This window comes from Setaria italica, chromosome IV, assembly GCF_000263155.2.
Source record: "Setaria italica strain Yugu1 chromosome IV, Setaria_italica_v2.0, whole genome shotgun sequence".
Classification (NCBI taxonomy): Eukaryota; Viridiplantae; Streptophyta; class Magnoliopsida; order Poales; family Poaceae; genus Setaria; species Setaria italica.
This window is the reverse complement of record NC_028453.1, coordinates 4,790,473-4,817,306: the sequence shown is the minus strand read 5'-3', so window position 1 is coordinate 4,817,306 and position 26,834 is coordinate 4,790,473. Positions and strand designations below refer to the sequence as shown.

At 50.5% G+C, this 26,834-nt stretch overlaps 1 protein-coding gene across 1 annotated transcript; it reads left to right on the top strand.

Annotated features, from left to right (window-relative positions):
• Window positions 1-16,972: 16,972 nt before the first annotated feature.
• LOC101776894 (transcription elongation factor 1 homolog) lies at window positions 16,973-17,444 on the top strand. The gene is made up of 2 exons (XM_004966666.1): window positions 16,973-17,121; window positions 17,252-17,444. The coding sequence occupies exons 1-2, from the start codon at window positions 16,973-16,975 to the stop codon at window positions 17,442-17,444; spliced, it is 342 nt and encodes a 113-aa protein (XP_004966723.1).
• Window positions 17,445-26,834: the final 9,390 nt, after the last annotated feature.

The following is a 26,834-nucleotide window of genomic DNA, read 5'->3' as shown; positions in this document are numbered from 1 at the left end:
AGAGAGGGGCAAATCCCATCTTGATTGACCATGTCTCATAGCATGCTTCTTGACAAACCTGAAAACTACCTTTATAACTACCCTGTTACGGCGTAGCGTTTGATAGCCCCTAAGTAGGTCGATCCACATCTAGAATACATGCGACAATCTCAGGTCTAAGGACAAAGCGTATATGTTGTTTTAAAGGGAGAACTACTTCTCGTGTTGGGTCAGTCCTAACACATGTCTCCACATGTGTCCACATTATTAGTTCAAAATCTCCATGTCCATGACTTGTGAAACATAGTCATCAACTAATACATGTGCTAGTCTAATATTCATGTGTGTCCTCACATGAACTCCGACTAGGGACAACTTTAGAATAACCATACAAGTAAAGAGTTTCACATACAATTCACATAATTGCAAATCAATTCAAGTAGCCTTTAAAGGATATTCAATGAACACAATATACAAATCATGGATACAAATGGAATATCATCATCTCTATGATTGCCTCTAGGGCATACCTCCAACATGGACTACCTGAGTAGCGTCGGCGACCGCGGTCGGCCAGTAGAAACCTTGTCGGAAGGCGTTGCCAATGAGGGTCCTTGGCACGGTGTGGTGACCACAGGCTCCGGCGTGGATATCCTGAATCAGCGCCTTTCCCTGTTCGATCGGGATGCAGCGCTGGAGGATCCCAGTGTGGCTTCTCTTGTAGAGCTCCTGGTCGATGACGACGAAGGATTTGGCGTGGCGCGCGATCCTACGGGCCTCCGTCTTTCTGCCGGGAGCGTGTCGCGGACGAGGTAGTCGAGGTATGGGGCTCTCCAGTCGGTCGGGGGGTAGGCCCCCACCGTGGGGTCTGCCGCGATTGCCATGACCATGAGGCTAGAGGGATCGGGGCTGGCGCCCGAGCCTGGGATAGGTGGCGTGTTGCCGGTCTCCCCTGAGGCGGGGCCCGACCCCGGGGCCGGGGGTGCTTCGCTAACCCCTACCGGCTCCGGGTAACGGATTGGAGGCTTCAACTGGTCGCTAACGAAGACGCCGTCGGGCACGGGCATTCGGCCGGATGCCGCCTTCGCTAGCTCGTCGGCGGCTTCGTTGAAGCGCCTTGCAACGTGGTTGAGCTCCAGCCCGTCGAACTTGTCTTCGAGCTTGCGAACCTCGTTGCAGTAGGCTGCCATCTTGGGGTCGTGGCAGCTCCACTCCTTCATGACTTGTTCGACGACTAGCTGGGAGTCGCCCCGGATGTCCAGCCGACGGATGCCCAGCTCGATGGCGATGCGGAGCCCGTTGAGGAGGGCTTCGTACTCGGCGACATTGTTGGATGCAGAAAAATGGAGGCGGATCATGTACCTGATGCGTACGCCTAGAGGAGAGATGAAGACGAGACCCGCTCTGGCGTGGGCCCTCATCAGCGACCCATCAAAGTACATCGTCCAGTACTCCTGCTTCTCCGGCGTCGATGGCGTCTAGATCTCCGTCCACTCTGCCACGAAGTCAGTGAGTACCTGGGACTTGATGGCGATGCGGGGGGTGTAGGTGATACCCTGGTCCATGAGCTCGAGCGCCCACTTCGCGATCCTCCCCGTGGCGTCCTGGTTCCGGATTACTTCGCCTAACGGGAATGACGAAACAACTGTTACCGGGTGGGAGGTGAAGTAGTGGCGCAGCTTCCTCTTCGTGATAAGGATGACATAGATGAGCTTCTGGATCTGTGGGTAACGTGTCTTGGACTCGGACAAGACCTCGCTGATGAAATACACCGGGCGTTGCACCTTGAGAGCGTGTCCCTCCTCTTCTTGTTCCACCGCTAGGGCCGCGCTAACCACTTTGGTGGTCGCCGCGATGTAGAGCAGGAGGGGCTCGCCGTCGGTTGGCGGGACTAGGACCGGGGCCTTTGTTAGGAGGTCCTTGAGTTGGTCAAGTGCCTCCTGGGCCTCGCCGGTCCATTCGAAGCGGTCAGTCTTTTTCAGGAGTCGATAGAGAGGAAGCCCTCGCTCACCGAGGCGCAAGATGAAGCGGCTTAGGGCTGCCAAGCATCCCGTGATGCGCTGGACTCCCTTTATGTTCCGGATTGGCCCCATGTTGCTGATGGCCGCTATCTTCTCCGGGTTCGCTTCGATGCCGCGCACGGAGATGATGAAGCCTAATAGCATGCCCCTCGGGACTCCGAATACACATTTTTTAGGATTGAGCTTAATACGCTTATCCCTCAGCCTTTCGAAGGCTAATTCCAGGTCGGGGACGAGCTGATCGCCCCTCTTGGATTTGACCACGATGTCATCAACGTAAGCCTCAACGGTCCGCCCGATGAGGTCCCCGAAGCACTTTAGCATGCATCGCTGGAAAGTAGCCCCCTCGTTTTTGAGGCCGAATGGCATCTTAACGTAGCAGTAGGGGCCAAAAGGGGTGATGAAGGAGGTGGCGAGCTAGTCGGTCTCTTTCATCGTGATCTGATGGTAGCCGGAAAATGCGTCGAGGAAGCTGAGGGTTTCGCACCCAGCGGTTGAGTCGACTATTTGATCTATGCGTGGCAAAGGAAACGGATCCTTTGGACACGCTTTGTTTAGACCGGTATAATCAACACACATCCTCCATTTCCCGTTCTTTTTTGGTACAAGGACAGGATTAGCCAGCCACTCGGGGTGGTGCACTTCCTTGATGAACCCGGCCGTCAGAAGCTTCTGGAGCTCCTCGCCGATGGCCTTGCGCCTTTCCTCATCAAAACGGCGCAGTCCTTGCTTCACTGGCTTGGAGCCGGCCTTGATGTTCAAGGAGTGCTCGGCGACTTCTCTCGGAATGCCAGACATGTTCGAGGGCTTCCACGCGAAGACGTCGCTGTTCGCGCGGAGGAAGTCGACGAGCGCGCTTTCCTATTTGGGGGACAAGGCAGCACTGATCCGCACGACTCCTCCGTCAGAACAGTTGGGATCGAGGGGGACCTCCTTGATGCCTTCGGTGGGCTCAAAGGAGGTGGTCGGCTGCTTGGAGTCGGGCCGATCCTCGGTGGCCTCCGCGAGCTGGACCGCCAGATTGCTCGTGATGGTGATGGCCGCGGCATACTCGCAGCATTCCATGTCGCACTCATACGCCTTTTGAAAGGTCGTGCCGACGGTGATGACCCCGTTGGGCCCCGGCAGCTTGAGCTTGAGATAGGTGTAGTTGGGGATGGCCATGAACTTTGCGTAGCATGGCCGTCCCAAGATGGCGTGGTAGGTTTCGCGGAACCCTACCACCTCGAAGGTGAGGACCTCCTTCCTGTAGTTGGAAGGGGTCCCAAAAGTAACGGGCAAGTCGATTTGCCTGAGAGGCATTGCCTGCTTCCCTAGCACGACACCATGGAAAGGCGCCTTGCTGGGACGGAGGTGGGAACGGTCGATCCCCATAGCGTCGAGGGTCTCGGCGTAGAGGATGTTGAGGCCGCTGCCCCCATCCATGAGCACCTTGGTGAGGCGCGTCATGCCGAAGATGGAGTCGACGACGAGAGGGTAGCGTCCCGGATGCTGGACGCGTCCAGGGTAGTCGGACCGATCGAAGGTGATGGCCGGTCCCGACTAATCTAGGAAGGCCGGAGTTGCTGGCTCGGCCGCGTAGACCTCCCGGCGCTCCAGCTTCTGCTGGCGCTTGGTGTCGTACGCCGCGGAGCCACCAAAGATCATGAAGCAACCGTCCACCTTGGGAAAGCCGTCTTCCTTCTCTTCATTGCCCTTCTTTTCCTCATCGGGCTTTCGCTTTCGGTCGCCTTTCACCGGGTTGCCCACAAAGTACCTCTTCATGAGGTTGCAGTCTTTGTAGGCATGCTTCGCGGGGAACTCGTGGTTCAGGCACGGTCCCTCGAGAAGTTTGTCGAAGAAGCCGGGAGTGCCCTCAGGGGGCGGCTGCCCTCGCTTACGCTCGACAGCAGCCACGAGGGGAGCTTCGCGCCGCTGTTTGCCCTTCTTCTTCTGCTGGCGGTTGGAGGTGCCTTCGTCAGCATCCTCCTCCCGCTTTGCCTTGCCTTTGGAGCGGTCGAAGATCGCTCCAATAGCCTCTTCGCCCGAGGCATAGCTGGTGGTGATGTTGAGGAGCTCCTCCGTGGTTCGCGGGCCTCGGCAGGGCTGGCAGGAGGTTCCCGCTAGGAAAGCCCCTATGACGTCGGCATCCGTGACGTTGGAGAGCTCGGTGCGCTTCCTGGAGAAGCGCCGGATATAATCCCGGAGGGACTCGTCCACTCCCTAGCGACAGCTCCGGAGGTCCCAGGAATTGCCGGGGCGCGTGTACGTGCCTTGGAAGTTCCCTATGAAGACCTCCTTCAGGTCGTTCCAGCTGCGGATTCGTCCCGAAGGGATATGTTCCAGCCAAGCTCACGTTGAGTCGGCCAGGAAGAGGGGTAGGTAGCGGATGATAAACAGGTCATCATCCGCCCCGCCGGCTTGACATGCAAGCCGGTAGTCGCTGAGCCATACCCCAGGGTTCATCTCCCCTGAGTATTTGGCCATATTTGTGGGTTGCCTGAAGCGCGGCGGAAAGGGTGCGTTCAAGATGCGCGCAGAGAAGGCCCGGGGCCCAGCTGGGCCGGGGCTCGGGCTGCGGTCTTCCCCGCTGTCATAGCGCCCGCCGCGGTGAACGTGGTAGCCTCGATCCATCCCGTCCTCCCTGTCCACGCGGGAGTGCCTCCACGCGTTCAAGGTGTCGCGGGCGTCACGGACGGGGCCGACACGCTGGTGGACGGATCGAGCCTCGCCTCCCGCGGGTGGTGGCGTCCGTCAGGCGGACGCGGCCTGATTCGCCCTAGGAGGGGGTTGATGGACAGACTCCCCCCGTCTTTCCGGGGGCGTGTCGGGCGTCACCCTGCTGGCGTTCAACTCGCGTCGCCGGGATGCAGAACTTTCTTCCTGCTGGACGGCGGCGCATTCGAGCAGGTTGCGCATCTCTTGGCGTGCCCGTTGCTCCTCGGGCGTCGCCAGTTCGGGGAGTTGCCGGAGCAAGACCGCCGCGGCTGCGACGTTTTGGCTAGCGCGGGCGAAGAGCTGTGGATGCTCTTCATCCATGCAAATGCGCTGCTGGAAGTCGCGTGCCCGTTGTCATGCTCCGCCCTCGTGGTGGGGATGCTCGATCTCTTGGCGGGAGCCCGCGCGTGCCTCCGGCTGCTGAGAGCACTCTGGTGCCCTTGGTAAGGCTCCAGTTGTAGCCGCAGCGCGCGAGGGGGGAGTCCTCTGTCTCCCCTCGGCGCTGTTGCCGTTGGACCCCTTGGAGTGCGCGTCGGCCATGAGACACTCACGCGAGGGGTGGGGGCTCCCGCTGCTGGAGACGGTGTCGGAGGTCATCCTCGCCGCGCCTGCGAGCTCGTTGCTCGTGGGCGACGCGGTCATGGACCGTGTTAGGAGGTGGCCGTAAGCCCCCGTGGCGTTGCGTATCCCGAAGGGCCGTCCTCCTGGTAAGGGCCTTCTAGTACGCGCCCGGCCGCTCGCCGCTATCCTGGCGGCGGGGCCGAGGACGGCAGGACGAGCGGGCACGACGAGGATAGGGATCAGCTCGATCCCTTCCCCGGTGGCGAGGAAGTCCAGGCTCCCGAAACAGATCAGGGAGCCCGGAGCGAAGCTGATATCGTAATTGGCCATCTGAGGCCGGAGACGTACGCGCAAAGGTCCCCTACCTGGCGCGCCAATTGTCGTTGTCAAGATTTGCGGATCAAGACTTAGACTAGTAAATTTCTTTTATGCGCGTAAGGCTTCAGATGGTGGCGTGGGAGACACGGGTTTAGACTGGTTTGGGCAAGGGAAGCCCTACGTCCAGTATCCAGGATGCTCATATTGCCCACGCGGGGTTCTGTAGTAGGGGTTACAGATCGACGAGAGAGGGACTGGTCCCAAGTCTCTTTCGTGCTTGTGCTCTCCGGGAGAGTAGTAATGTGCTGTGGCTTGTGGGAGAAGAAGCCGATCCCCCTCTCCGACCCCCGATGCCCCCTTTTATACCGGAAGGGGGCTGCCAGGGTTACAGCTTGAGACCGGGTGATGAGGGCAGTAAGAGTTTAGACGTAGTACAGTAAAAAAACGGCAAGAAGGGAGAAACCATCTTCCCAGGCGCCCGGCGCCTTTGCCGGCCCCTAACGAGCACCGGCGTGCATGCTGGAGGAGGAGAGCGGCCGTGTGCCAACTGTCATCGCGCCCTACAGATAGCCTCTTCGGTGTCTGTAGGTGTCGGGTTATGATGAATGCGTTTCGTCGTCACTCCGGTGTCCGTTGGGAGGGACGGCGGATGCCACTGTCCTGATGATGGCTTGAGGAGAGAGGGCGTCACATCTCTGCTGTCGGGCGCGCGGGGCCCGAGGATGGGCGAGTCTTCCCCCTGCTCCGGTCGGCGCAGGCCATGAGTACACTGCGGCGAATGGAAGGAAGCCACCAACACTGTAGCTTGTACAGTGTGGTCGTGCATGGGTACTTGCAGCGGGTTGCGTGAGGAGCGCGGTCATCCTTCTCCCTGCCAGGCCTGCGGCGCATTTATGACAAGGTCGACAAGGGGGACCCACGGGATCGTTACCTTGACCGCCCAGCCCGCACCCGAGGAGGATATCCGTCCTGGGGGCCTCAGTGAGTCCGACCCCTATGCTCGGGGTCGGACGAGGCGGAACCTTGTGGCGAGGGGCCAGGCGCCCCCGACCCCGGGGTTGCGGTCGGACGGGGCGGAGCCTTGTGGTGGGAGGTCGGACGTTCCCGACCCTGAGACCGTGGTCGGGTGAGGCGGAGTTTTGCTCATGTTGGGCTTGACGGTGAGTTTGTTATCCTTGATGGGCCTGGGCCTTCATGTTTATTCCTTTAAGTGGTATTTAGGAAATCGTTAATATTTCCCTCCAACAGAAGGGAAGTTGAAAAGAATTTCGAAGTAAAGACTATGTTTTACTCCGAAACTGGGGGGCATGTGTTGATGCCAGATTTTGACACGTGTAAAATCGGCGTTAGGAAAGGAAGAAATCAGAAGATGCGGCGAGACACAGGGGTAACGGTTGGAAATCGGCCGATTGGTGCTACAGTCGAGGATCGACCGATTGACCTTTGGAGCTCCGCCTCGCCCGACCCCCGAGTCCTGGGGTCGGATGTGCCAGACCCTCCGAGGGTGGGACTCCGCCTCGCCCGACCCCCGAGTCCTGGGATCGGATGCGCCTGACCCTCCGAAGGTAGAACTCCGCCTCGCCTGACCTTAGGTTCCAGGGTCGGAGGAATCGGAGCCCCTGACATGTAGGCCGTAATCAGCTGTCCCTTATCGATGGAGTTGGTAGAAATCGGCCAATTAAGAGGCTGGAGCAATTGGGCCGGTATGGGCTTAAAGTGGATCATGAAGATAAAAAGGGAGTCAGCCCATGAGAGCATGATGATCAACTCCAGTACGAATCGTACTTGTAAATATTCATTTTCGTTTAAAATTAGAGATAGAGTTCTAGTCGGTTAAGGAGTCTTTTGTAACAGGCTATAAATAGCCACATTCATAGATCTGTAATCATCATCAACTCAATACAACAAACTGCTATTTCCTCGTACTTACTTTCAAGCAGGCGACTTCGCCAATACTTTTCTTCTTTTCACGAGTTCTTACGAGTTGGCAGGACTGCATCAACTTGATCTCCGGCCGATTCTGTAAGTTCCGTTTATCGAGTAATATCTAAGCTTTAACTTCGGGCGCATCGCTGTCGTTTCATTTAGATTTATTCACTAGTTATCGATATTCACTAGAATCTTAGGTTTTGCTTGTTATTCTAGTTTTATCACCAGTTATCCAGCTAGGAATTAGAACTTTCGGCTTTCTTGTGCTTCATTATTCAATCTATTATTTTACGCATAGCCGATTTAGATCTATTCCTAGTGTTGTTACTGTAGCATTGATTAGATCACTCCAGTAGTCTTCTTTATTAACGCTGCCCGGTAATCAGCTGCATTATAGCCGATTTCTTTATTACAGCAAATTGACCAATTCGCTGATAAGCTATCTTGAGATCGGAACCTTAGCCGATCGCAACCTCTTGGATCTGACATGTTTCTTTCCTTGCCAATCAACAGGTCAGATTGGCTGGCACGCCGCGTGAACCGCACCAGGGCGATCACCCGAACAGGAGTTAAGCAGATTCTCCCGGGTCATGTGTCCGACGCTGGGAATTCGACTAACCGATTTCTAGCGCCAACAGATAGCAATGTTTTGTTTTTAGGCTCCCTTTGACAGGACTCCCTCACCGGCTTCACTACCAGCTTCAGGTGAAGCCCTGCCAAAGGGTGACGAGCAAAATGGCTTCACCCAGAAAGCCCCGCGATTCCCGCTCTCAAGAGCAAATCGATCGAGATGAAGCCAAAAATACTGGCTCCCTGCAGCTCCATCTCAACCGCATGGCCAAAGTTCTCGGTCTGCCCCTTCCATGGTAGGGCCGAAGGGCACCAACGGCGTACGGGAGGAGGCAATGCATCAGCGGCGTGCGGGAGTAAGCGGCCCTGAAGGTGTGGAGCAGCAGCCATGGCTGGAGGGTGCCAGCAGCTTGGGGGAGGAGGCGCGATCGCGGGAGGGGGGGAGTGGGGCGGAGGGGGGAGCAGGTGGACACAAAGGTGTGGAGGAGTGGCGGCGTGGGGAAGGAGGCGAGGTCGGGGGGTGCCGGTGGATGGGGCAGCGCGGGCGTGACGGGGCCGCAGGGGTGCCAGCAGACGGGGCGGCACGAGGCGCGGTCAGGGGGCGCCCAGCGCCGATGATAGTGCGTGAGGCTAGAGGGTGGGGCGATGGCGACGGAGAAGAAGAGAATGGGGAGAGGCCTTATCAGATAAGTGTAGGGAAGGGGGAAAAAGAATAGGAAAGAAAAAGAAAAAAAAAGAAAAAGATAAGGGCATTATGGATATTTTATCTTTTTATCCATTTAAAAAGTCAGAAGAAGCTGTTTTGCAAAACATTTTTCTAACCACACAAGCCGGAGAAAAAAACTGCTCCATCAGAGAAGCCACATCCACAGCTATTTTAGCCATAGCCAGAGCTGTCAAACGAGGCCAAAGTTCTGAAATTGAAAAGCCAGTTCAAGCACTTCCCGCGGTAGAACGCATCAAACCTACTACCAAAACCAGGAGTTCAAGAGCTTCCTGAAACCGTCAGAAAAGATACAGCCAATTCTCATCTCGTATCGACGTATCCGATGCAGCCAATTCTGAAGCTTTATAAAGGAGTTCCTGTGATGCTGTTTTGCTCTTGTATTCCTCTACGGTCCATCAACATCTGGGTGCCGCAACCTGGATCAAAGCCAATTCACAAGGTAACATGCTAAACGTATGAGTTGTTCTCTAGGCAGCATGCGTCGGTGTCAAATTGTTGCAACAGTTCAAAGTAAGGTATTCAGCTCAACATATTTGCTAGCCTGTTAAGTGAAAGAAAACTGAAATTTCTGGCGACTGGATAGAAATATTGGCACAATTCAGATTTCTGAACTGATGAGGTATAATTAATGAATCCAATAATTCTCTATTGGGACCATCAGAAAACACTGAAATCCAACAGAAACTGTAGCTTGTTCAGATTTGTTTTAACTCCTAACACAAAAAAAACGAAGTTAAAACCATTTTCTCAAACACATGTTGTTTCTGGCGCACCACGCACATGTGACTAGGATAAGAAACCAAAGCCCCAAGAGATATACAATTATACATGCAGCAGCCATGCATTGAAAACTACTGAAGGTTTCTTGACTATCAATTTACAGTTTCTGTTGTCATCAGAGCTAAAGAAGGGAACTGGCATGAGCATTTGAGCAGTGGTACGGTACGGTACACCCAGTTTTCATTTTTCAAGCTAGTGTAGTATGGTGTAGTTGTCATCAATATGATGGACTTAACACACCCTTTCATCATCATGATAGGAGAAACTGAAGTACCGAACAGAGTACTTTGGTTATTGGGGTCATCGACGGAGACGCCACCAGTGTTCCAGTGGCGGTACCTGCTGTAAGCTTATAGCTAGCAAGAAGACAATCCCAAATGGGCCAACTGAAATTGAAGCCACTGACCGTTTTAGGTGGAAATGGTCGGGGGATGGAGCTTACTCGGCGAAATGTACGTATAAAGCGTTTTTCCATGGTCGTACCTATCCGCCGGGTGGGAAAACAATTTGGAAAGCCCAGGCACCTCTAAAATGTAAATTCTTCTTATGATTGGCAGTTTACCAACACTGTTGAACGTCGGACCGTTTGTTCTGACACGGTCTGCCAAACTACGGTAACTGTGCACTATGTGCGCACAGGAAGAAGAAACAATCGATCACCTATTGCTAGGCTGTGTATTTAGCAGGAAATGTTGGTTTAAGCTGCTACATACCTCCAGAAACCAGGCCCTCACACCTAACACATGTGATGAGCTCTTGGAGTGGTGGCTACAGGTCGTAAGCAGTTACATAAAGCAATCCGTAAAGGATTTGATTCCTTCACTATGCTTACAATTAGGAACATTTGGTTGGAACGGAACGGAACAACAGGGTTTTCTATGGAAAGGAGTCGTCGGTGTCAACGGTGCTAAGTGACATCATCGCAGAAGGTAGATGTTGGAGCGCAAGTGGGATGGTGGAGTTGTCGTTTTTCTTTAGTTCCCATGGCTAGTTTCATTCTTTCTTTAGTGTTAGGTCATTTTTTCTTTTTCTTTCTTTTTAATGGATGTTTTGTGTAGGTAAGAGGGTGTGGTCCTTTGTACAAACTCTCGCTTCTTCTAAATGAAATACTTGCTCAGGCAAGTTCTCGAAAAAAAATTCTAAATGGGCCAACCCGTACATAAATTCATTATACGAAGCGAAGTTCGTGGGAAAATAACAAATATATAAAATGGAATGAGAAAAACTGGATGAAATGCACATGTATTAATACTCAAGATTACAGGTAAGCTTATGTTTGACACGACAAGAAGTCTGCATTCCTTCATCGATCAGCATACGCTCAAATGCATCCATCTTGCCCTCATGTTGCCAACATTTCTCGTTGAAACTTATAGCTACTCTACAAAGTCTTTTGGCACTTGCGAGCACAGCTTCCATGAACCAGAGCTCACAATCAGTTCCTGTCAATCCGGTAAGCTCCATTTCCTTCAGGTGAGCTAGGGAGATCTCGTTAGATGTCCAATGGTCTGAGTGATCGCATTCCAGACCTAATCCTTTACCTAGGTCATAGCGCTGCAGTGCAGATCGATGTATGTGTGAGTTTAGTGCAACAGATGGGAGAGAGAAATCATCTTATTAAGAAAAAGGAAGTAAATAGCATTGACGGGTATAGAGTTGGTGCTCACCAGGGTGAAGAAGAAGGGTAAGTGTAAGCTGAGGCGCCTAAGATTGGTGAATCGTGTGAGGAGGTTTGCCACGCCAACTCCAAAGTCATGCCTCTTGAAGGCCTTACAAACATTAACCGTCAAAGATGTGATCTGAGGGAGGTGTGGTACCTTATCTTTTATCAAGTCCACATGGTCCTCGAATACCTTGTCGGAGTGAACAAAAAAAGAAACAGGCAGTATATATAATGATGCAATATAGATATATAAAATGTCATGACAAATTAATCTATGCCAATTAATCCAGCACGTGAAGAAACAACACTTACCTTTGGACCGCTAAGAGTGACCTCAAGGCATGTGAGTGAGCTACAGTGCTTCAAGAGGAGCACGAAACCATCGTTATGCTGCCCCCATTGGAAGGTTCGACCACGATGTGACCAGACGCAGAGCTTGAGGCTCAGCACCCGCGGCAAGCCTCCATCGACTTGAAGCAACCTTGGCGGGCCGCACAGTCGAAAGGACGATGCGAATTCTTCCAGCCTCGGAGCTGAGAGGCTGAGCACCCTGTGGGGGCACTCGGCCATGTGCAAAACCCGGAGGCTAGGAGTCCTCAGTTCCAGCGACATGACGCTGACGTACTCTACCCACAACTCCGAGAGCACGCCAGCTTCTAGCCTCATCTCGTCACCGACCTTAGGGAACCGTAGCTTGCTCATGCGCAACTTTTGCAGGAGCGGGCAGCTCGCCGACGACACGAGGCGGGCAAGGAGGCGAGCGCCGCCACCGTCTGGGATCTTGATCATTTCGAGCGAGAGATCCTTGAGTGATGCGAAGGTCACGGCGGAGGAGAGCCGGAGTCTCGCACCGCCTAGTGCCAGACGCATCGTCTCCAGCCCTGTTGGGCTAGGGAGGCCGTCAAGAAGCACCACTGGTTTGTTCTCATCATCGCCTTTCTCAATGCTGTAGTAGTCTTTGTAGTCATCATCATCACTTCCTACGAGAAACGTCATACGCGCCGGCAGAGGCATGTCCAAGATCAAAGACTTCACCCCGTGCTGGAATGCGTGCCGGATCCAGCCTTGTGCGGCACCGACGGATACAAGCATCAGTTGTTCCAGGTCGTGGTCGGGGAAGGCACCGACGAACGCCGGCATTGGTTGTTCCGTTTCCGTGTGCTCAGACTCAGATTCCCTGATATACGAGATCGACAGGCTCTCGATGATGGCGCGGCCGGATTGGGCAGAACGCTGGGAGAGGACGCCGTTGACGAAGGGGACGAACTCGTCCAAGGCGGCGCGCCATTCGTCGCCGCCGGCTGCCCTGGGCACCGGCCGGGAGGCGAAGCGGAGCACGGGGACGCGCGGCCAGAGGCGGAGCCACCGCCGCGAGAGCGCGGCCGTGCGCGCCGCGTCCCTCGCGTCGGCCAGGCCAAGGATACGGAGGAGCACGTCGTCGTGGAGGCCGCTGATCAGGTCGACGCCGTCGTCGCCGGCGGATGGGGACCCGTCGCGAGCGTCCTCCGCCTGGGAATCCATGCGCGAGATTGGCGGGTGCCCCTGGCTCCTACGACGAACAGGCTTGGCTGGCGGCTAGGGTTCGTGACTGTTGACAAGGTCCTCGATCTGGATTGCATCGGCCTCAACTGCCCAGTGTCCAGGACTTATGTGGCCGGCCTGCTTCTCGTATCAGGGCCTGTTCCGTACTTCCTATCCTTTCTCGAGTCCTTCCATGTACTTATGGTTGAAAATGGTCGGGATATATCCCGTTCCGTTCTGCTCCGATTTCTACATTTAACCTGATCGTATTCGTATTTTCGGAAAGAAACGGAATTGGTATGGAAAACGGGACACGAAATTCGAAATCGGGATGAAATCGGTTTGGACCCTATCCCGATCATTTTCGCATATCCCGTTTTCATGTCGGGATATACCGTATAAATTCCGAATTTTGCACTTGCGGAAGCGGAACAGCAGAAGTGCATCAAGCCAGTAGCCTAAGCAAAGCAAGCCCAGGCCCAGCAGGCCAGCAACTCGAGTCTCAAGTAACCAGCGGCCCAGCCCAAGTGCCCAACAAAGATAGGGTTTACACCCAGACCCAGCGCAGCGGCTGCCCTCTGCCTGTACTTGCTGGCCGCCTCCCCATCTCGACGGCGCGCGACCCCGCCTGGGCGCTCGGCCGCCCGGCCGCCCCCGCCTCCGCCAGTCCGCCTGGCCTGGCCGGCTGCCTCCCCCTCTCGACGGCGCGTCGCGCGACACCACCTGGCTGCTCCCGCCCCTGCCTGCCGTCGCTTGGCCTAGCGGGCCGCCTACGCCCCTCGATAGTGCGCCGCGCGAGATGCGACCCCGCCCTGCCCGCCTCTGCCTAGCCTGGTCGGTCGGCTCCCCCCCTCGACGGTGCGCCGCGCGACACCGCCCCTGCCCCTGGCCGTCTCCGCCTATCCTGGCCAGCCAGCTCCCCCACTCGACAGCGCAAGACCCCGCCCTCGGTTGGCCGGCTCCCTCGAAAACAATGGCGCCCACCGGAGAAACTCCTTCTGGATCGAGAGGTTGCAGGACCAAGATCAAGAGTGTGCGCAGGCTTATTGAGCCACTGTTAGACACGCCACCACTTCTTCCTTGTCCAGGTACTGAGAAATTCGTAGTTAGCAAATGAGTAGCTTGTAGATTCTTAGTGTTGTACATTTAGATGCAGCCATGCAGGTTGATGATTTAACAATGTTTTCCTTTTTTCTTATCAGGATCTAGAAGTAAAAGGCTTGCATCTCAAGAACCTAGTGCTACTCCTAGTTCTTGTCGAACTCCAGCACCACCATCTGCAAGGGGTTCTTCAACACCAAGTGAAGCTACCACTCCAATTACAAATCCAGATGTCCAGATACATGGTGATGAAGCTGCAACTCCAATTACAAATCCAGGTGTCCAGATACAGGGTGATGAAGCTGCAACTCCAATTACAATTCCAGATGACCTAGAGGAAGATGAAGAGGATGACGAAGACCAAGAGCAAGATCAACTGACTGGCAAGAGGAGGAAGAGGTGCACATCAGCAGTTTGGAAGTACTTTACAAAGAAACTTGAGGTTGTAGAGGTGAATGGATAGAAGTATGAGCAGTTGTGGGGATACTGTAACTTCCCAAAGTGCAAGCAAAGGTACAGAGCTGAAGGAAACCATGGGACAACTGGGTTTAAGAACCATTTGAAGTCGCAACACAATATTGTAAGAGGACAACAACAGCTCGAAGTTGGTAAGGACCCTGGCACTGAAATTACTCATGTTCAGCCCTACAAATATGACCAAGAAGTTAGTTTGCAGAAATTAAATTTGGCAATAACCATGCATGAATATCCTTTCAACATAGTTGAGCATGAGTATTTTGTTGATTTCATAAAGTCTCTCCATCCTAATTTTCCGATTAAGTCACGTATCACTGTTAGGAAAGAAATAATGGATAAATATTTGGAAGAGAAGGAAGTATTGTATGCGTACTTGAAAACTATGCAGTGCCGCTTTAGTGCAACCATGGATATGTGGACCTCATGCCAAAACAAAGGATACATGTGTGTCACAATTCACTGGGTAGATGATGAGTGGCGTATGCAGAAGAGAATTATTGGTTTTTTCAATGTGAAAGGAAGGCATACTGGTGCAAAGCTGTCAGAAACATTTACTGAAGTTATGGTTAATTGGTACATTGAGAAGAGATTGTGTGCCTTAACTTTAGCATTGAGAAGAGATTGTTTTCCTTAACTTTAGAGAATGCTAGTTCCAATGAAGTGGTTGTTCATGATATAATTTCAGATCTGAAAGATAATGGTAATGGCTCTCTAGTTTGTGATGGGATCTTTTTTCATGTTAGATGTGCATGTCATATCCTCAATTTGGTTGCTAGAGATGGGTTGAAAGCAATTTTAGCAACAATTACCAAAATCAAATCACTTGTGTTAGCTGTGAAAGGATCTCCATTACAATGGAAAATGCTTTTGAAGTGTGCCACTGAATCTTAATGGATGTGTTGACTAGGTGGAATTCTACCTATCTCATGCTGAGAGATGCTTTGTACTACAAGGATGCTTTTGTGAGGCTGAAGTCTGCAAATCGTCGTAGGTATGACAAAATGTCTCCATCAACTGTTGAATGGGGTAAGGCATTTACACTTTATCAATGCTTGAAGAAATTTTATGACCTCACTGAAATTCTATTCGGTACTTCATATCCTACTGCAAACTTGTTTTACAAAGGTTTCTGTGATATAAAACTCATGCTTGATGAATGGTGCTTTAGTGATGATGCTACAATTAGTGCAATGGCAATTGCAATGAATGAAAAGTTTGAGAAATATTGGCATCAGTCCAACATTGCTCTTGCTGTAGCTTGTTTTCTTGATCCTAGATATAGGAAAAAGCTTATTGAATACTACATGAGGAAGTTCTATGGTGATGAGTATCAAGTTAAACTTGATGAGTTTGTTAGTGTGATAAAGAAGTTGTATCAGTTTTATGCTAGTTCGGCTAATGCAACATCAATTAAGAAAAGTAGCAGAGCTGGACCCAGTAATGCAACAGATATATTAATGGGCGGTGTAGATCAAGACCTTGAAGACTTCTTATATTCTGCAAGTGAAGCTAGTATGGTTGGGTCAAATGAGTTGGAGAAGTACATGGTCGAACCTCTTCAGAAAATTGCTGGTGAGTTTGACATCTTAGCTTGGTGGAAGAACAAGAGGGAAGACTATCCTATCCTTACACAGATTGTTCGTGATGTGATGGCCATACAAGTATTGACTGTTGCATCCGAGTCTGCTTTTAGTGCTGCTGGTCGTGTTGTTGATCCCTACCGTAATCGCCTTGACCCTGAGATTGTAGAGGCATTGATTTGCACTAAAGATTGGGTAGCTGCAGCAAGAAAAGGTGATGATCTGTAGTTCTATACATACTTTTCAGTTACAAACTTATATTTGCACTTAAAAAATGGACTGATTTCGTATCTTTCTTTTCGTATTCAGATTCTAAAAATGTTGGATCAATTGTGAGTGACCTTGAAGTGGAGGCATTGTCTACTGCAATGGTTAATAAACTTAAGTTTGAGGTATATTTTCATTTGGTCATTTTAGATTATGCATATCTTTACTGGTTGTTACTTGTTACTTGTCCTTTCATTGATCTTTACTAATTGTTATACTGTTTTTTTCACAATGGCAACTTGCCAACTTGCGCAGTTTGAAATTTGAATAGATTGGTGTGTCCCGGAGAGCCCATTCTCTGTTGGGCTGGCGCATAAGGTCATCAAGGCCCGCCCTGGAGATGGCCACCAGTTATGGCCTCGCCCAAGTCCTTCCTACACGCGGAGACGGCCGCCCATCTCCGCGGTGGTGCTCGGCTGCTCGGCGCGCCGGCAAGGGGCCAGCCCGCCGCACACAACGGTACCAGCCACTAGGTCGGTGGGTGAAAACTGAATAGGATAACGGCTGCCCAGTGGCATGTCAGCACGTGGGCCCCATCGGCAACCACAGAACCAGGATCAGACTCTGGAACCTAGACACTGGCACTTTATTTTTGAAGCGTGGAACACACGCACGTCGAGTCCGATGCTACCGTGCCACTCCATCCATATAGCCACCACCGCACCCGGGGCTTCTCTGCAGCAGAAAACAACGTTGCTCGTTGGATCCACATTCCTTCCCTCCTCTGCCCCGACGGAGTTTCGACGAGTCCCTCTCGCGGCCGCAAACTCCCATCGTCGCCATGGGGAAGAGGAAGTTGAAGACCTCCAAGTCGATGGCAGCGCCCAGGAAGCTGCTGAAGCTGGACACGCTGTTCACCTGCCCGTTCCGTGGCTACCCCGACGCCGTCGGGTGCCACATTGACCTCAAGGACAGGATCGCCAAGGCATCGTGCCGCATCTGCAGGGGCGGATCCAAAACGGGGCTGCACCCCGGGCTAAGTTGCTAAATCACATCCAAAACAGTCTAATCTTGCCTCATAAACCTCCTTTTGTTAGGCTAAATACCACATATGTTAAAGGGACTATATGGGCTCGTCCCGGGCAGCCCGGGACCTAGATCTGCCCCTGCGCATCTGCAGCGAGAGCTACTTCACCAGCGCCCACGTGCTCACGGCGGCCGTCGACGTCTACTGCGAGTGGATCGACGCCTGCAAGCTCGCCAACGAGGGCGTCATCGACCGCCGGTGCCGGCCGCGCCTGGTTGAAGCCTGAGACTACGAAGACGATGTCTGATCTGAACTTGATTAGTTGATGTAGTTCTAGTTTCAGGTTGTTTCATGCATAGCATATGCATAGCTCGGTAGATTTTGCAGTTCTTTTGGATTCCCCTTCCGGTTAAACAGCAGAGCAAGAGCAAACGAGTTTGTCATGAAACTCTACTTTGTTCATGTCTCTCTTTCTTCCTCATCTAAGGGAGTGTTTGGATACGAGGTGCTAAACTTTAACAATGTCACATCGGATATTCGGATGCTAATTAGGAGAACTAAATATGAGCTAATTACAAAACTAATTGCAGAACCCTGTGCTAATTCGCGAGACGAATCTATTAAGCCTAATTAATCCATCATTAGCAAATAGTTACTGTTGCACCACATTGTCAAATCATGAACTAATTAGACTTAATAGATTCGTCTCGCAAATTACACTCCATCTGTGCAACTAGTTTTGTAATTAACCTATGTTTAATACTTCTAATTAGCATCCAAACATCCGATATGATGGGTGTTAAACTTTAACACCCTGGAGCCAAACAGGCCCTAAGCTTCGGTTGATACACGCAGAGCAAAATTGGTAGCCTACGTAATGAACTTACAACTCGGTTGATATGTGGAGGAACAAACTCGAAACGAAACCTGAAACTGAACGGAACAACATGATAACTCTGACGGGAACCTTTCACTCGAAAAAAACTCTGACGGGAACCGACAATAGCAACTGGGGTCAGAGAGGTCTGGGGGACATAACAATGGCCTTGCTGACACTGAAGAAGATGAAAGAACTCGGGCACATCCCCAACCGGAAACCGCTTACTGACGTACATATGAAAACTTAGTCTGCCATAGGTCCGTGGCCAGCCCGGACGGACGATGGTGCCGTGAACCTGCGACTGTGTCACACACGCAACCAGCAGCCGCGACTACGAGCTAGCCCTGACTCCTGATGCACCGTGAAGGCGGAAGGTGACTTCAATTGCTGAAAGTTTATCAATAAATTTTCCATACATTTGGTGAGTTGCTAAAAGTTCCCAATAGAGCTCCAACACACAAACAATGAAACTGTGATTTTGAGCACGCATGGACTGTAATATTTGGTTCATGAGGAGTAAGGCGTATGGAGATGGTAGCTACTACAGAATGCTTTCAGCAATTTGTTAGTACTCAAACTAAATGGCCAGTTCAGACTCCTTCCGGTCTGCAAGAATGCATCAAAAAAAATAACTACCTAAAGACAGTAAAGCTGCTGAGATTTTGGAAGCTATCTGAACAAAACAGCCACATCTGACGATTCTCATTTCATTGGATCTGAAGGAGTGACCCATTTGGTCTGTAGAAGAACATGGACATGACGTCTGGTACTTTTCTTCTTATGAACCTATTACTAGGATAGAAATTGATTTATACCTAATTTTATTGTTCTGCAGGGTTATTTTTAATGGGGAAATCATTTATTAAATCATTGACCTTGTAGCTAGCATTCTACTATGAAGTTTGTTTGTTACATGAATCCAACACCAACTCTACGTCTCTACCTCATATAACTAGTACAATTCAAAGTCTAAAGTCTAAACTTAACGAGTAGTACATAGAAATGTCTAACATAATTTCAATTAAAAAATTTGCGTTTGTTGGTCTGTACATTTTAGATTATCTGGACGATAATGTGACGGGAGTCCTGAATAGTAAAACGTCAATAAAACTAAATCAAGCGCCAATAAATCAAGGTTGATGGTGACTTGACGCACGTGCGAAGCCTCAAGCTCCTTCTGATGGCACATCGTCCCTATAATTCTAGTGAGACTGATGAGAACAGTACTAATGTACTCCTCAAGCACTGTAGCTCAGTCATATGCCTTGACGTGAACCTTGAAGATGAAGAGGTAAGTTTATATATCCAATAAAAAAATGTATTCCGCGGAATGGCGGGTCCTACATTATCTGCAACTTTCAATCAATATTAAATTTAATATCATTTGTGAGTTAAAAAATATAGATACACTGTTTATTTAGATTTTATTGTGCATTTATATCAGATGATTTTAACTTATGTTAATTATTTTCACGGAATTGGCAATTTTACGAGCATATTCTTCCCGTGATATCTGATATGCAATAGTCCTTTCTCCAAATATGTGTACTTAATCTCTAGTATAATGTTTTCTTTCTTAGACTTATTACATTTGCTTACGTGCTGGATTTGCATAAACTTTTGTTAATCTTTTATGTACAATATATTGTTTATTTTATATGTTTCCTCATTGCTTTTTTCTTTTTATTTTGATAAGGAATGGGAGGAGGACATGGACATGATAACAAGTAATGTACCATACCTACCTCAGGTCACGTCTCTGACCGTCAATGTTTCCAATATGTTCGAACGACATGACTTTGGAGTTGGCGTGGCAAGCCTTCTCACACGATTCAAAAATCTTAGGCAACTTAGAGCAACTTCAAGAGGTTGCTAATCTTACCCCAATACTTTTTTAAGGGAAAAAAGAGAAAAAACGAACTCCAACAGTCCACCCAAACCTTTCCTAGTTTTTTAGCAACGCTAAAAAACAGCCTACCACCGCGTATATTTTAGCGTTAGCATTCCTCCCCCAATCTTAATTCCCGCACGCTCGCGCGTCCCTTCCGATGGGCCCAATACGATGACGTGGCCTGTTTTAAAATATTGGGGGCTATTTATTAGCGATTTGATGTGGATTGATATGTTTTTGGGAAAAAAAATTTGGAAGAACCCCCAATACATAGTTTGGGGAAGAATTTTTTGAAGTACTCTTGGAGTTGCTCTTAGCCTACATTTACCTTTCTTTGACAACCTGGTGAGCACCTACTTATCCTCACAAGCCCACCAATCCTAGGCCTTGTTTAGTTGGCGAATTTGGGAGGTGCCAAATTACTGTTACAGCACTGTAGCACACTGTAGCGTTTCGTTTGTATTTGTGAATTATTGTCCAAATATTGACTAATTAGGCTCAAAAGATTCGTCTCGCAAAGTACAACAAAACTGTGCAATTACTTTTTAATTTCATCTACATTTAGTACTCCATGCATGTACCGCAAGTTTGATGTGATGGGGAATCTTCTTTTTGCATAGTGTCAAAGTTGGAAGTTGGGAGTAACTAAACATGGCCCTAGCTAGTTACTCTCCATTTTAGAAGATTATTTCTCCCTCCAATTTATTGCACTAAACCTACATATGTCTATATTGCAGTCATATGATATACTTGAAGGTTTGGATCTCGAATGCGATCACCCGGACCATTGGACGTCCCATGAGATCTCCATGGCTCACCTACTGGTAATAGAGCTTACCGGATTGACAGGAACTGACTGTGAACTCTTGTTCATGAAAGCCGTGCTAACAACTGCCAGAGGACTCCGTAAAGTGCTTATAAGTTTCAACACAGAGTGTGTGCAACATGAGGGCAAGATGGATGCATTTGAGAGTATGCTACATGATGAAGGAATGCGGACTTTCCACCGTGAGGCATTTAAGCTTAATACCTGCAGGGACTTGTAAAAATGTGTGAGGCGGATCTAATAAAACTTCAATATACTTTCGGTAAACAAAAGGTCAAGTAATTTTGTTTGTGGAAGGCAATCCGACTGTTGCTTGTAAAATTTTGTTTGTGAGGTGGCGAATGTTGAGCTGAGTTCGAAACGTAAGCAGTTTTGGAAGCATTTCAATAGGCTTTTGGCCGTTCCAGGGGCCTCCTGCGGCAGCGACAGCGTGAGCAGGGGCTTTGCTTCTTGGAAGATCTTGGCGTTGGCGTCCATGTCGCTGCATTGGCCTTGTTCTTGGGACGTGGCAGCTTGGACCACGCAGCTTGACATGTCGCTGCCCGCAACTCCGCGCCGGCGCCCTGAGGCTGTGGCGGCGGCGAACCGTACTCCAGCCGCGGCTTCTTCTCCATGTGGATCTTCTCCGTAGTACTGACCAGGACCGCCCTGAATCTGACGCGGTGCGGCCTGGCCGCGTTGGAAACCAAGAAAGCCTAGACGAGGCCCGCCGTGGCCGTGGACCCGTGGTGATGGGCGGGGACAAAAACCTCGGCTGCACGGCGTGGCCGTGGTGATGTCCTGGAACGCGCAGCGGCGGCGGTGCCGCGGGCTGCCCTTGTTGACGTCCAAGAACGCGCCGCGTGGCCTTGTTGGCATCCAAAAACGCGCGGCGCTGGCGGCGCCAAGGTAGAAGCCGTTGGTGCTCCTCAGGTCTCCGCCTGGCGGGTCCTCCTCGCTGTCGGGCGTCGGCGTGTTCGGCAACGCCCTTGGCGACGGCCCTTGCCCGTTGAGCCGGAGCTGGATCGCTGAGGTCTGTGAGGAGAGCTGTTCCCGAATGCACGTGCTCACCAAGCCCATCGAGCAGAAAATTGCAGGGCATGCCAAACGTGGATTGAGCTGGGAAGTACCAATTTCGCAGTAATTCGGTACTAAAAGAGAGCCTTTAGTACCAGTTGAAATAACCGATACTAAAGGACTATTAAAAAATAAAAACAAATCAAATCCCCCGACGCCCTCTCCCCCACCACCGAACCCTGCTCCCCCCCTCCGCTGCCTCCACCGACCCCGTTGCCCTCCTCCGTCCGCCTGACCCCCTCCACCTCTGCCCGGCCCTGCCACCTCCGCCTCCACCTCCGCCTCCGCTCGACCCCCGGCCCCCATCGCCGCCTCCGCCGACTCCCGCCCGCTTGGCCCCTCCGCCGGCTCCCACTTGCCACCGCTGCCGCCGCGAGCTCGTGAGGCAGAGGAGAGCTCAAGAGTGTAAGGGTGAGAGAGGAGATCGAGAGAGAGAAGAGACACAGAGAGAGAAGAGAGGAGATCGAGTGGGAGGATAAGAAGACGAGTTTGTGACGAGTCTGTGAGATCGAGTGATCCCCTTAGTACCGGGTGGGGCTCCACCTGATACTAAAGGCAGCTAATGCTCTTATTAGTATCGGGCCAAAATCCAACCAGTACTGAGGCCGTGGACGAAAGGTGCATTCCCTAGTGATTGCATGGAAAGAACTAACGAACAAACATGTCCTTCGTCCCAAAAAAAAAATCCCTGCTGTATTCTGTCCTCATATGAAGTTTTGGAGAGACAATCCTTTCCATCTGGCGCGGCAATGCAACGCTTTCAGCTGTCGTGCAGAAAATTGAGGACTAATAGCATGGGGGAACTGATCTGTAACACTACGCTACGTTGATGAAGTTGTACACAGAGCTTCAACCACACAAACGATATAATATTATCATGATTTCTTTTGAATTTTCTCAGCTGATTAGAAAACTCGGGAACTCCAGTTTTGCTAGCTGCGTTGTACTGATCAGAAGTGCGGTTTGAATTGTCCTTTTAGTTTTGAAACTTGCAAATTTCTGAAAGCATTATGTGGAAATAATGCTTGAACCTTTTTGCATCTCGATTGGGTGATAACACGAATAGACATTGATGTCTACTTTGCAAATCATGGCTATTGTGTGATAAATACATCAACTATACAGTCATCATTTGTTGAAGCTAGCTTTTGTTCATAAAATGAAAATAATAGCTGGATCGTTTACGTGTGGTTGAATATCTGTGTAAAGTGTACAGCTTCAACAACATAGCGTTGCATGATCATATATCCTCCTGTTATTGGTAGTAAGTTTCATGATTGTGCTGACTGGAAGCAGTTTGCATTGGCCTGTTAATTTCGGATCTTACAATTTGGTGAAAGAATTACGTGGAAATAATGCTTGAACGATTTTGCAAAGTAACATTAGTTGTAGTTACCACCTTTCTGTTTGGTGATAATACTGATATACATACTGGTGTTTACTCTGCACCTTGCTCCTGATACATCACATGGTACAGTCAATGTTTACTGTACCCAATATCAGAGTTCATCTCTTCAGAAATCAAAAGTACGTACCACTGCTTCAGAACTTCTTCTTTTTTTTTGAGTCATGAACCGAAAATCGCACACCGCTCAGAACTTCTTTTTTTTTTTTGTGCGAAACACCGCTCGGAACTTCATCAACTCTCCTTTTCCTGATATATTGTATGGAAAGTTGTTCAAGCATTGTTTCCACCTAATGCATTCAGAAAAAATTAAGTTCTCAAAACTGAATGGCCAATTGTAAATGCTTTCGGTCAGGAGAACACATCTACCCTACTGGTAGTACCAAGCTGATTCTCATCTCATTTTATCTGAAGCAGAAATACATTTCACTGTGAAGAGATGAAGTGTGACGTCCTTCGGTCCTGGTTAGAAACCTTTTTCTTGTATTTCTCTATGGTGCATCGACATCTGGGCCCCACAACTCCAAAGCCGCTGAATTCACAAAGAAACAAGCAAAAAAAACCAGGCAGCATGCATTGGGGTTGTAACTTGTACCAGTTAGTGTGCTGACGTGCCAACCTATCTACCACCTCACGATCTTCCCGGTACGCAAGTGGCTCATAAAGCAGATTGATCGGTTGCAGCGAGATTTTCTATGGAAAGGAGAAGAACCGGAGAAAGTTCATGAAGGACGTTGCTTGGTTAACTGGACAACGACATGTATGCCAAAGGAACGGGGAGGATTGGGCATTCTGGACGTAGAAAGGCTAGCAAGGGCCCTTCGGTTATGATGGTGTTGGTTTCAATGGAAAAGTGACGACAAAACCTTGCAAAGGACTTGATATCCCTTGTACCAAAGCTGATAGAGAGCTTTTCAATTCTTCAACCATAGTGACAGTAGGTAACGGCAAGAAGGCTATTTTCTGGCACTCCTCTTGATAAATGGATCAGCTCCTGAAAACATTGCGCCAATACTTTTCCAGAAGTCAAGATGAAAAAATTTCAGTCTCAAAAGCGCTACAAAACAACTACTGGTTGGATCCTCACAACCAGAGAGGAAATACGAGAATATGTCCAATTATGGGAGGAAATCAACATGCAACAGCGCAACCCAGACATTGATGATGGCATCAAATGGCGCTGGACAGGGGATGGCAAATACTCGTCCAAAAGTGCATACCTCATCCAGTTGCAAGGACGAACAAAGAAAACAAACATTACTCTAGTGTGGAAAGCAAAAGTAGAACCCAAATGCAAGATATTTGCCTGGATTCTTTTACATAGAAAAATTCTTACGGCAGACAATTTGGCAAAAAGGGGATGGCCACACAACCCGATCTGCAAACTTTGCAACATTGAGCCAGAAATATTGACACATTTATGCAAAAACCGCACATAAACCACAACGGTCTGGAATAATTTAGCAACATGGTTTACCCTACAGCATCTACCAGCCACAAATGGACCGATCGGTCATATATTTTTGGTGGAACATATGGAAGGAAAGAAACCGTAGGACATTTAACCATCAAAGCAAGATCGTGGAGGAGGTAGCTTACCTCATAAAGGAAGACCACCAGCAACTACAGTTGTCCAAGCAGAGTGCAAGCTGAAACCTCCTTTAGTTTTTTCGTTTTCTCTGCGTTTTTTTTTCTCTGTTTAGTTGGGTGTCGGTTGTTCTTTGCCAAGTGGGGGGGCCGGTTGGCTCCACTAGCTGTATTTCGTTTTTTTGCTGCTTCTCTACTATAAAAATTTGGCAAAACTCTTGCCATCCGTTAAAAAAAAACTTGTAACAGTTGAGGGAAAAAACATCCAGTGAATAGATCGGCACAAGGCAATTTACAAGTGAAAAGAAACCCTGAAATTTACAGTCAATGAATCAAATTATTGCCACAAATTATTTTCTGAACTGCTGTGATAATATATGAATCTGATAATTTCTGTTGAATTTGTCAAACACAAGTCGAACCCAAAAGGCCAAGAAGATGATACTACATGCAACAATTACCGAAGGCCTCTGAACATCTGACCTACACTGCACAAGGCAATTTACAGCTTCTGTTATCACGAGTACAACAATATGATCAGTCATGGGGAACAGCGCTATATCATTCTTGTGATGACGCTCTGATAACAGGAGGCGAGACACGAGTCGTCCATCAGGACAGGAGAAAATTGAACGTCCTGAAAGCCTAATAGTAGTAGGAACTCCATCGCCCTTGGCCCCACATGACAGCGGCTGGAGCTAGCGCTGGCTGGCCGCCGGTGCACAGCTGGCATGTTCAGCAACCGACCTGGCGACCTGCGCTTGAAATACCCCGCCTCGGCCTCGGCGCCCAAACGTAACCGCCTCGCAACGAACTCCTCGCTCTCCCTCCCCTTCCCCTCGCCACAGCGCCGAGAAACCCACGCCCTCGCACGCCGCCGTCCCCCGAAGCAGAAGAGCCAGCCGGCGATGGAGCTCCTCTGGGACGGGGTGCACGTGCGGCTGCAGAGCCGTGCACGACGCGTACCTCTACGCCAACGAGGACGGGTTCGGCGTCTCCCTGAGCTTGCACCGGGCGTCGCTGAACGCGACGTGGGCGGTGCACCGCGTCGTCCGCGGCGGCGTCAGCTACTTTCTCTTCCACAGCACCGCCTACGGCCGGTACCTCTCCATGACGCGCCATGGCGCGCCTCCGGGCCACGGCCTCATCGTCCAGCGCGACTACAGCGCCTGGAGGCGCCGCACCGTCATGTCGGAGGCCTCCGACGAGGGGGACGGGACTGGCGACGTCGTCATGCGCAACCGGAGGTACGGCCCGTGACGCAACTTCGACCACCCGAGCGAGATGATGAGTTGGGTAGTCGAGGCCATTCCCCCGAGAGAGGGCCCGCCAGAACTTCCAGATGTGATTGCGGTGAGTTCGCCGTCCCCTTCTGCATTGAACTGAACTCCACTCATCGAGTCTGCGATTTTCTTAGTCAGTTTGCAATAAGCACTCAAACATGCATGATGATTGGATTCTTCTCCTTGTGAATGAGGCTGTTAGTTCTGAATCTTGGTTCAATTCTTTGTTAGAGTACAATTCTTTCGTTGTAGACTGCGCTCCTAAGGAGCAGTACTTGTTATCGTTCCTGTCATTCACATGTTCTAATTCTTTCGCATGATGTCTATTTGGAGTCTAGGACTGGTTATCTGAGTCCGAACATTTCGTTCTCATCGCAACGTGAATTCAGAATTGTTCATTCGGAACTGTCTGCTCCATTGCAACAGCCTCCAGCGTTGCCCGGTGGCCCGATGCGCGGCGGGCGCCTCCGGTCTGTGCCGGCACCTCCGGTGTTTCGGCGGAGAATCCGGTACGTGCGGGCGAACGATCAAGAGGAGCTCAACGCGCTCGTCTGGAGCACGTTGTGGTTCAATGGCCGGTCCGTGTCTCGACTGAGGGAAGTTTTAGCGAACGAACTGGGTGAAGAGGACTCCCAAAACATCACGCTGTGCGTGCGGGCCGGCTCCCGGGGGCGGCTGACCCCTCTGATCATCGACCTGCCAGACGACGAGCAGATAATGGAGATCGTCGTCTTCACCACCGGGTCAA